At 47.0% G+C, this 11,744-nt stretch overlaps 1 protein-coding gene across 2 annotated transcripts in view; it reads right to left on the reverse strand.

Annotated features, from left to right (window-relative positions):
- Mars1 (methionyl-tRNA synthetase 1) overlaps nt 1–6,826 on the reverse strand; it is a 16,416-nt gene extending 9,590 nt beyond the window's left edge. For both annotated transcript variants that reach the window (XM_031350209.1, XM_031350208.1), the window contains exons 1-9: nt 6,561–6,826; nt 5,220–5,310; nt 4,989–5,067; nt 4,773–4,907; nt 3,976–4,051; nt 3,567–3,751; nt 3,300–3,406; nt 730–846; nt 411–614 (exon numbers count right to left, since the gene is read on the reverse strand). In XM_031350209.1, the coding sequence (XP_031206069.1) occupies nt 411–614; nt 730–846; nt 3,300–3,406; nt 3,567–3,751; nt 3,976–4,051; nt 4,773–4,907; nt 4,989–5,067; nt 5,220–5,310; nt 6,561–6,669 (1,103 nt within the window). In that variant the 5' untranslated portion in view covers nt 6,670–6,826. The remainder of the gene's footprint in view (nt 1–410; nt 615–729; nt 847–3,299; nt 3,407–3,566; nt 3,752–3,975; nt 4,052–4,772; nt 4,908–4,988; nt 5,068–5,219; nt 5,311–6,560) is intronic.
- Nucleotides 6,827–11,744: the final 4,918 nt, after the last annotated feature.

Below are 11,744 nucleotides of genomic sequence, written 5' to 3' on the forward strand. Positions count from 1 at the left end.
AAGTATGTGGAGATAGGAGTAAGTATGTAGAATTAGGGCTGGTGATGGGTTAGGAGAGATTTAGGAGTAAGTATGTAGAACTGGGGCTGGTAATGGGATAGGAGAGAAGATGTATATAAGAACAGAAGTAAGATGTAAGGATAGATGTAAGATATAGAATTAGGAATAAGCATGTAACTAATAAGATGTATGTAAGTAGTAATAAGTAAGACATAAGAAGAAGATATAGAAGAATATAAAAGAAGCTAACTAGCTAGAGAAGAAGTAAAAATGAAGGTTCCTGATTAAACTGCATAGAGAAGGGCTTGGTGTTTGCCTCCTTACTTCTAACTGGACGGGTAAGGCGGCCGACACCCTTGCTACCCTAGCCTCCCCTTCAGTCCATTTCTGCCTCATTCTCGGGAACCTACTTGGTCTGCTGAGGAGTGGTGGTGCGACCAAAAGTATCGAACGATATGTTGAACCAGCGGTAGATGTCAGCATGGATGGCATGGTACTTGTCACAGATTTCCTGTGGGGTTAGACCCTCCTCCATGGCCTTGGTCTCTGTCGCAGTACCATACTCATCTGTACCACACAGATAGAGGGTATTCCACTGGCGAAGGCGACAGTACCTAGAAGGAGATGGTGGTCATGGGAGGACTACTCCAGTCCTGATCTCTGAGGCATCCATTTCCTCCGGGGCCCACTCCACCCTCTGGAAGACATTCCTCCAGCAGCTGGCTTCACCTTGCAAAGACATCAGCACTGAGTACACAGCCAATGATGTTTCCAAGGTGAGGGACATTGTTGACATAAGGGAGGGCACTCGTGATGAGCACATTCCTTTCTCCAGGCACAGGCAACCTGGTAAAAAAGAAGAGAGAGACTAGTCCACAGCAGACATGCAAATATCATAACAAGTGTACAGAATCCTGTGCCTCAGGTCACAGTCCCCCTGGAGCCAGAGCTATGGCCTGGTTGCTGGTGAGGGCTCTGCTCAACCAGCAAGCTTAAGTACAGCCTTGTGTACCACATGCACCCTGTCAGCCAATCCAACAGCTCCCTCTCTCACTGTCATCACCTTAGCTCATTCTCAGGCACAAACTCCCCAGGCGCTGACACGATTCTCCCTGGATGTGTCTGACTGTCATTCACGGCCCTCCTCTGAACTCTTCTTACCCAGTTCAGTGTTAATAGGACCGTAGTCATTACCTGAAATCATTACAGCTTGTCATCCCCACACATGAATTGAACCAAATCCTTTCCTAACCTGACTCTTCTCTTCCTAAGCCATTTCCTCCTGGCTTAGCTCAAACCACACGGTTCAGTGCATAAAGTGCTTGCTGTATAAGCATGAACATGAGAGTCTGGATTCCCCAGACTCTACATAAAAGCCCGGCAGGTACGGTGACCTGCCTATAATCCCAGCACTGTAGAGATAGAGAGGCACAACTTATAAACAATATCAATAAATAGCAACAACAAAACACCTATAACAACATGCTATAATAAAAGTTGTTTAAAATTTAGGGATCCCTTGGCAGTGGAGGCTGAGACAGATGGATCTCTGAGTTCAAGGCCTGTCTGGTCTGCAGAGCAAGTTCCAGGACAGCCAGGGCTAGCTACTTCTGGACAGATTATTTCTGGAGTTTTTCCATTTAAAATTTTCAGGCCCAGGCAAAGCTTTGGAAAGCAGAACTCCAGAGATGGAATCTGGTGTGTGACTGTTGCCTGGGTGTTGACAAGGTACAAAACACAACAGAGGTCTGAAGGAGAAGGAGGGAAGCAGCAGGGCCTCAGACACCTGGGCTGCTGAGACAGCTCCGGCTGCAAAGGGCCTAGAGCACAGACTATCATCCTGAACTCCATCGCTGCAGCCCGAAGTGGACAGAGAACACTGACTTCTGCAAAACTGTCTCTGACCTCTCCACACATACATGGTGTATGTGCACATCTGCATTCTCTTTCATACACACCCTGCCACAGAGTAAGAAGACAACTTAATTTGTGTATGGTCTTTATTTTTTACAATTCTGAAGATTTAGCCTAGATCCTCATGCATGCTAAGCAAGAACTCTACCACTGATCCTGGACCTTTCTGCTTGATTAGTGGATGGTTTTTAATGATAGGATTACTATATAGCCAAGGCTGGCCTAACCTGCTGATCCTCCTGTCTGCTGGGATTAGTTTATTTATGACATCACAAGTGGCTTCCAGGCCATCATTTTACCTTTTAAGACAAGATCTAAGTAAGTTGCCCAAGCTATCTTGAGCTTGAAATTCTCCTGCCTCAGCTTCCCAAGGAGCTAGAATTATAGGCTAAGCCAAAGGCAGCAGGCCTCCCTAGGTAAATACCTTAGCCAGAATGAACATATAAAACAGTGTATCTCTTGGTCCTGTGAAACAGTGTATCTCTTGGTGACTGTGAAAGTGAAACAGTATACCTCTTAGTGGGCCTGTGAAACAGTATCTCTTGGTGACTGTGACAGGTTTGCCAGTACACAATGTGAAACAGTGTACCTCTTAGTGGGCCTAGTGACACATATCTTTAATCTTAGCAGGCTAAAGGCAGAGAGTTGGAGGCAGAGCCTGACAGAGCTCTGTGAGTTCTAAAGCAGTGTGGTCCAGAGTGAGTCCAAGGCCAGCCAAGGCTAAAGTCTGTCTCCAAGGTGGAAGTGGGGAGAGCAGTAGAGATAGGTAAGGAGTTGCTGTTCTTGTAGAGGGTTCCCAGCACCCACCTAAGTGGCTCCTAACCACCTGTAACTCCAGATGCCCTCTTCTGACCTCCACAGGAATCATGCACACACGTAGTGCACATATATATATGCAGTCAAAACACTAGGACATATGAAATAAAAACAACAAACCCCATTATTTTTGGGGTGGGGAAGAATGGCTCAACACACATACGGAGGTCAATGGACTTGGTATAATCCATTTTCTCCTTCCACCTCTATGTGGGTTCTAGGAGTCACAGTCAGGTTGTCAGGCTTATGCAAAAAGTGCTTTAGTGGGCTGTGAGATGGCTCAGCAGTTAAGAGCACTGATTGCTCTCCCAGAGGACCTGAATTCAATTCCCAGCAACCACATGGTGGCTCACAACCATCTATAATGGGATCTGATGCCCTCTTCTGGTGTGTCTGAAGACAGCTACAGTGTACTCACATACATAAAATCAAATAAATCTTAAAAATTCATAAATACACAATTTTTCCTTCTGGCATCAACAGTACATGAGCAAAGAGGGTGAGCCTGCTTTGTTACCTGGCAACAATTTCCAGTTATGAAACCAACCTCATTCTTGGTGTCTACTCACACTGGCTGCCGCTGGGGCTGCAGTGGAGGTAAGCTTTCCAGGCCCTTCTCCCAAGCAGCAACAGCTATGACGATGTCCTCCTCAGACAGGGTAGCCAGCTCCTCTTCCTATCAAGAATAAACATGAGGGAGGCCCACAGAGTTAAGAAACTCACTCCTTGCTCTCCAACAACTAAGAAGGTGGCCATAATTAACATGTGCCTCCTAGATACCCTCTACCAAAGGCCCTCAGGCAAGCTCTGTGAGGGTGCCCTGCCCAGTTCCCAACCTCGGGCTCATTGCTGACAGCTCTCTCCTCAGGAGGCAGGGGCTGTGGCCGAGGCTGTGGTTGCTTCTGGAGGTAGGGACGCAGCGCCAGGACACCCTGCTGTTTTAGCACAGTCTCTGCAGCTCGCTGACATGGCTCCTGGGTACTCAGTGTCTGGAACCAGCTTTGTAGGGCACCCAACTCCTCTGTGGGTATAACAAAAAGAACAAACATAAGGTTCAAGACTGAGTAGGCAGACATGGACCCCCTCCCTCTGGAGGCTTCTCAGAGCTTTCTCCAGTGACCCTGGCCATATTTGGCTACTGGTTCTCCATCAGACTGCACCTTGAAGTGAAAACTCAATACCCTACTGTTCACAGCCCTGTATCAAGTGCTTGGCTTGGGGGTGAATGATATGTACAATTCTCACCAGGGAGATAAGTTGGGTCTTGCAGTAAAGGATATAGAGCTCCCCACAAAACAATGTCAGCTAGAGATTCTGTGTCCTAGTTGGAGAAAGAGAAAAGTACACAGGTGAAACATGCACATATTTCTCAATGGTAACAGCTAATGTTTGCTCCTGCCCTTTTTTTTTTTTTAAAGCCCTGGCTGCCCTTGCCAGTGTGACCTTACTTGCAGAGATCTGCCTGCCTCTGCCTGCCTCTGCCTCCAGAGCCAGCTCTTCATTAAGCTCACCTGAATTTGTTTTTTTTAAATAAGGTGTCACACAGCTCTAGCTGGTCTAAACCCCTATGTATCCAAGGATGACTTTGAACTTCTGATCCTTCTGTTTCTACCTCCCAAAAGTCAGGATTACAGGTGTATAGCACCACGCAGAGTTTTTACTTTCTATGTGCCAAGTACTAGGTGAGACAACGTGTGCTTTCTAACATGATCCTCGAGATAGCACTAAATAAGGCAGGAACTATCACTTCCATTTCACAACGAGGGGGAAAAAAAATCAAGGACCAGTTGTGGCACATGCCTTTGATCCCAGCACCTGATACACCTCTTGAGTTTTGGGCCAGCCTGGTCTACACAGTGAGTTCCAGGACACCCAAGGCTAACAGAGAAACCTTGTCTCAAAAAAAAAAAAATTAAGAATTAGTGAGTTTAAGTAATGTGTCAAAGTTACTGTGCTAACAATTAGTTGTTGGGGTCTGAATATACTCTTCCCACAGAGTCCTACACCACAAGCCTTCCAGACCCCATTTCAAGGCAACTCACCCCGGCCAGGAAAGGACAGTTTTGACAATTCAAGCTGTGATCAATGTGAGTCAGGACTTTCCGAAGTGGGCCAAGTACATCTTCTCCTTTCTTGCCTTGAACCACTAGACAGTGTAGGGCAGCAGACAGAACTGGCTAAAATGCAGGGGAAATGGGTCAGGATGCTCATACAGAGGAAGGGCAGGCTACTCTCCCCTCCCTGGTACATGGATTCACCTGCAATTCTGTTGTCTCCCATTCCAGCCATTGGTTGGTAAGATCATCTTGTTCCCAGCCACATAACAGAAAAAAATATCTGCCCAGGGAGAGAAAATAAGTTAAAGCGTTTGCCTAGTTCATGGATGAACCCACAGGGAAACAGTGTTTGAAAATAAGGTCACAAAAAGATCAGTGAGGAGAGGCCCACCCCGATGCAGCCACCTCCCCACACCAAGAAGCAATACTGACCGGCAGATTGCACCAGCAGAGAAGAGGTAGTTGCCGCTATCCAGCTGCAAGGCTGGGACCTTAGGCTGGGTCAGGAACGGTACCACACACTCTGAGACAAAGGAAAATGGGTGAAAAATCAGGGGTAAGAAAACAAATGAGGGAGCTGGAGAAATGGCTCAGCAGTTAAGAGCGCTAACTGCTCTTCCAAAGGTCCTGAGTTCAAATCCCACATGGTGGCTCACAACCATCCGTAATGACATCTAACGCCCTCTTCTGGTGCATCTGAAGACAGCTACAGTGTACTCAGATATAATAATAAATAAATCTTTAGACCGGAGGGAGTGGGGCTGGCCGGGGGCAAGCAGAGGTCCTGAATTCAAATTCCCAACAACCACATGATGGCTCACAACCATCTGTACAGCTACAATGTACTCATATATACATAAAATAAACAGGTAGATCTTTAAAAAAAAGAAAGAAAAGAAATGATTTGAGGTTACATTGTGTGCTGGGAGCCTGGGTTTTCACTCTAGTTTCCAAGGTAAGAACACTAATAGAGAGGTGAGTTTGGAATATGCTAGAGAGGCCAGCAAGTAAGTGTTCAGTTGAGATCACCAACTGCAAACAAGAGGTAGCGACTACAGAGAGGTAAAGAATAGTGCTGTGGCCAAGCTGTCACAGTGGGAGAACTGAACTAATAGAGCTAGGAGGATTTGACAAGAGAACTCTTAGAACGTCGCGCGCGCGCACACACACCCCTCCGGACAGTGGTGGCGCACGGCTTTAATCCCAGCACTTGGGAGGCAAAGGCAGGTGGACTTCTGAGTTTGAGGCCAGCCTGGTCTACAGAGTGAGTTCCAGGACAGCCAGGGCTACACAGAGAAACCCTGTCTCGAAAAACCACAAAAATAAATAAATAAATAAATAAATAAATAAATAAATAAATAAAAAGAATGTCGCCCCCAAACTTCCTGGGAATAAGCGATAAACTTCAAGGACCGAGTGTGTCCATGCCTGTATTGAGGTCCTGGATGGAGGAAGGGACTTCCCCAAAACGACCCAGGGAGGTCGGAGGTTTTCCAGAGAATGACCGGGCGGAGAGGGCGATGCATGATAGGTGGGAGGGAAGGTTAGACAACAGCGGAGTGAGGCCGGATCCTGGAAAACTAACTAGAGGAGAGACTTAAAACGAGGCTTGAAGAGTACAGTGAGGGTAACTAAGGGAACTAACTTAAGAAGGGTCATGGAAAGAAAGGTTGTTGTGAGTTGATTGTGGAGCGGGGGCGGGCACTGGAGCCCGGCAGACAACTGTGAGTTGAACCCCCTTCACCCGCCGCCCACCAGCAACCACTCCACTACCTTCGGGGTCTACGGTGCTGATGAGCAGCTCCGCCCGACCCCGGGCCCTCGCGGCCGCAGCCAGCACCGGCAGGCTCCCGGGGGAACCCTCGCTCACGAACAGTCTCATCGCACCTCCGAGCCCACGCTGATGCAACCGGAACCGGCCTCCCGCTTCCGGGTTAAGCTGCAAGGCAGGTCGGGAAGTGGAGTTCCGTGTGGGCCGGACGCTCGCGCTCGGCTCCAGGAAAGCCGACTACTTATCCTATCATGCAGCACTACGAAACAGGAAACAGTTACCAACGAGAGCCGGAAGTCGCCGGTGCGGGCTAGCGCGGCACCCCGGGTCCGCCGCTCCGAGGGGATCTTTTGAGCTGTTGAAGCCGGTCGCTATAAAACGATATAAAACGATCCGAGGGCGGCGATGAGATTGGTGTCACTTTCTGATTCTGTAGTGGTCGTTAAAGTGGTGATCGCATTCGCCGGTTCAAGTTGTTAAGGATCGGGATTTTTAATTGGTGTGTGTACGGGAAGGCCGGAGCTTGGCAGTGCTTTTAGCCGCTGAGCCTCCTCGGTGTCTGTAATCAGTGTTTTAAGACCTCAGAGGTCTTAAAGTCCCAGCCTTTGGGAAGCAGATCCAGGAGCTGTGTTCAGAAGCTCAGTCATCCTTGACTACATACCGAGTTCCAGGCTAGGCTGGACTCCTAGAGAACCTGTCTTTATTTAAATAAATAAATAAATAAATAAATAAATAAATAAATAATCAGTTTTGTAGTTGGGGAATTATGAGCCAACTTTAGTGTCAACTTGGAAATTAATATGGCTAGTGAATTTTTTTAAAGATTTATTTTATTATTATAAATAAGTACACTGTAGCTGTCTTCAGACAGCACCGGAAGAGGGCATCAGATCTCATTACAGGTAGTTGTGAGCTACCATGTGGTGGCTGGGATTTGAACTCAGGACCTTTGGAAGAGCAGTCGGTGCTCTTATCCGCTGACCCATCTCACCAGCCCTGGCTAGTGAAATTTTATTACCTCGGAATTGAGAATGTAGTTTAGTTAGTAAGTGTTTGGTTAGCATGTGCAAGCCACTGGGTTCACCCCAAACGCAACACTGTGTAAATCCCAGCGTTGAAGAAGTGGTGATAAAATGATTATAAATTCAACGTTATCCTCTGTTGCAAGCTAGCCTAAGCTACTAGAGATCTTTCAGTAAATCAGTGAGGAGGCCTGGAAAGATGGCTGAGCGGAGAACACAGACCTTTCTTTTCCTGGATTCTGCTTTGACTCCTAGCATTTGCATGGTTGACAGTTGTCTGTAACTGTGCTAGGGGAATCAGACTCCCTCTTCTGGCCTTCATGATTACTGCATGCATGTGGTGCAGAGATCTCCCTGCGTTCAAAACAACCACACAAATAAAAGAAAACGGGAGTTGGGTGTGGTGGGACCCTCCCTTAATTCCAGGACTCAGAAGGCAACTGTTTGAGTTCAAAGCTACCCTGGTCTTCATAGACCTAGTCTCAAAAAAAAAAAAAAAAAGTGTGTGGTTTTTGTTTTGTGTCATTTTGTTCTTAATTAAAAATAAGGGGTTGGGCTGGAGAGATGGCTCAGCGGTTAAGAGCACTGACTGCTCTTCTGAAGGTCCTGAGTTCAAATCCCAGCAACCACATGGTGGCTCACAACCATCCATAACAAGATGTGGCACCCTCTTCTGGAGTGTCTAAAGACAGCTACAGTGTACTTACATATAATAAATAAATAAATAAATAAATAAACAAACAAACAAACGAATCTTTAAAAATAAGGGGTTGAAAGTAGCTCAGGTTAGAGAGCACTTCATGCTCATGCAGAGGGAGGACTGAGATCTAGCTCCAGGCACACACATGGCAGGCAGCTCACAACCTTCTGTGACACTAGTGCCTCTTCTGGCCTCTGTGGACCTTCCCCAAAATGGTATGCTCAACTTGCAGGCAAAACCTATATTCATAGGGGCTGGTGAGATGGCTCAGCAGGCAAGAGCACTGGCTGCTCTTCCAAAGGTCGTGAGTTCAAATCCCAGCAACCATATGGTGGCTTACAACCACCGTAATAAAATCTGACACTCTCTTCTGGTGGTCTAAAGACAGCTACAGTGTACTCGTTTATAAGAATAAATCTTTTTAAAAAAAAAACCCATATTCACATAAGAAAAAAAAAACCAAGCCCTGGAAATGATATAAAAGTGAAATAGCACTAGCCTTCCATTTACGTATAGCTAGACAATCACAGCAAAGGGAGATGAGAGTTATGTTACAAAAGGTCAAATTGAGGGGAAGTGAGAGGTTTCGAAATAAAGCCAACTAAACACATGCAAAAGGGATATCTTATCTTTTAAAAAGCTTAGTATGTGGCTCTCTGTGCCTCCCTGCTCCAGAGACAGCTGCATCTTCTCTGTGTAGTGCCAGCCTCGTCCAGTAAACCGGATGGTGGTGTGAATGGATTTGGCTGTATTAGGTTCCTGGTTACCAGGGCTGCCTTTGGTTCTGCAGTTGGCAACATGGAGATTGTTGCCATCAACCAGCCCTTCACAGACCTCAACTGCATGGTCTACACGGTCCAGTGTGACTCCACCCATGGTAAATTCAAGGACACAGTCAAGGCTGAGAATGGGAAGCTTGTCATCAACAGGAAACCCATCACCATCTTCCAGGAGCGAGATCCCGCTAACATCAAATGGGGTGATGCTGGTGCTGAGTATGTCATGGAGCCTACTGGCATCTTCACCACCATGGAGAAGGTGGGGGCCCATTTGTGAGGTGTGGCCAAAAGGGTCATCATCTCCACACCTTCTGCCTTTGCCCCCATGTTTGTGATGGGTGTGAACTATGAGAAATAGGACAACTCAGGGTTGTCAGCCTGTACCACTGACAGCTTAGCCCCCCTGGCAAAGGTCATCCATGACAACTTTGGCATCATGGAAGGGCTCATGACCACCGTCCATGCCATCACTGCTACTCAGAAGACTGTGGATGGCCCCTCTGGAAAGCTGTGCTGTGATGGCTGCAGGGCTGCCCAGAACATCATTCCTGCTTCCACTGGTGCTGCCAAAGCTGTGGTCAAGGTCATCCCAGAGCTAAACAGAAAGCTCACTGGCACGGCCTTCCACGTTCCTACCCCCAATGTATCCGCTGTAGATCTAACATGCTCCCTGGAGAAACCTGCCAAGTATGATGACATCAAGAAGGTGGTGAAGGAGCTGGAGAGATGGCTCAGTTGTTAAGAGCACTAACTGTTCTTCCAGAGGTCCTGAGTTCAATTCCCAGCAACCACATGGTGGCTCACAACCATCTGTAAAGGGATCCTGTGCCCTCTTCTGATGTGTGCGAAGAGCAACAGTGTACTCACATACATAAAATAAAAATAAATCTTAAAAAAAAAGAAGGTGGTGAAGCAGGCATCTGAGGGACCACTAATGGGCATTCTGGGCTACACTGAGGACCAAATTGTCTCCAGGAACTCCCATTCCTCCACCTTTGATGTGAGGGGGGGCATTGCTCTCAATGACAACTTTGTAAAGCTCACTTCCTGGTATGACAATGAAAATGGCTACAGCAGTAGGGTGGTGGACCTCATGTCCTACATGGCCTCCAAGGAGTAAGGAGCCCTGGACCACCCATCCCAGCAAGGACACTGAATGCAAAAGAGAGACCTTCAGTTGCTGAAGAGTACCTGTCCCAGCTTGGGACACTGAGCATTGACCTCCCTCCCAGTTCTCATCCCAGTCCACCATGATGATGGAGGGGGCCTAGGGAGCCTTACTCTCTTTGAAACCATCAATAAAGCTCACTGTCCACCCCAAACAAACAAACAAAAATCCCAGCATGTGTGTGTGCATGAGGTGGGCACATAGCCGTGGTGTTTGCATGGAGTTCAGAAGATAACGTCGTAGAGTTGGTTGTCACCTTTCTTTGCTTTTGTTTTGTTTTTGTTTTTTGGAGTCTCTACATTATGTAGCTCAGGCTGTCCTGGAACTTGCTATGCAAACCACGCTGGCCTGGCCCTTACAGAAATCCAGTTGCCTGGGCTTCCCAAGTGCTGGCATCAAAGACATGCACCAGCATACTAGGCTTATCTTCCATCTCTATGTGGGTCCCCAGGATTTCACTGCAAGCATCTTTACCTAATAAGCCATCTTGCTGGCTCCAAAACCAATACAGGGTGGGTAGATATAGTGGCACATGATTTTTTAAGGTTTATTTATTATATAGTGTTCTGCCTGCAAATATGCCTACATGCCAGAAGAGGGCATCAGATTTCATTATAGATGGTTGTGAGCCACCATGTGGTTGCTGGGAATTGAACACAGGACCTCTGGAAGAGCTGTCAGTGCTCTCAGTCATCTCTCCAGCCCACGAGTGGGGACTGGGATTTTGTGTGTGTCTCTGGATCTCTGTGATTTTGAAGACAGCCTTTTCTACTGAGTTCCAGGACAGTCAGGGCTACACACAGAAAAACCCTGTGTCGAAAAACCAAAATAACAATATCCAGTAGACATGTCTCTCACACCAATAATCAACATACAGCAGACCAAGACAGAAGATTGCTGCAAGTTTGAGACCAGTTTAGGATACAGAATAAGTTCAAAGGCTAACCTGAGATACACAGTGAAACCCTGTCTCAACAGAACCCATCAAATCTAAAATAATACTAAAAGGTGCTTGCCCCCAGGCAACAAACCTGATATCTTTTTTTTAAAGACTTATTTTTTATTATTATTATTATTATTATTATTATTATTATTATTGATTTTTCAAGACAGGGTTTCTCTGTGTAGCCTTGGCTGTGCTGGAACTCGCTCTGTAGACCAGGCTGGCCTCGAACTCAGAAATCCACCTGCCTCTGCCTCCCAAGTGCTGGGATTAAAGGCGTGCGCCACCACCGCCCGGCCTGACTTATTTATTATTATAAATAAGTACACTTAGCTGTCTCCAGACACACCAGAAGAGGGTGTCAGATCTCATTATGGGTGGTTGTGAGCCACCACGTGGTTGCTGGGATTTGAACTCAGGGCCTTTAGAAGAGCAGTCAGTGCTCTTAACTCCTGAGCCAGCCCAAGCCTGATATCTTGAAGTCAATTCCTAGGACCCACAGGGTAGAAACAAGTCCTGAAAGTTTTCCTCTGACCTACACACACACACACACACACACACACACACACACACA

The sequence above is a fragment of the Mastomys coucha genome, unplaced genomic scaffold (assembly GCF_008632895.1).
Source record: "Mastomys coucha isolate ucsf_1 unplaced genomic scaffold, UCSF_Mcou_1 pScaffold4, whole genome shotgun sequence".
Taxonomy (NCBI): Eukaryota; Metazoa; Chordata; class Mammalia; order Rodentia; family Muridae; genus Mastomys; species Mastomys coucha.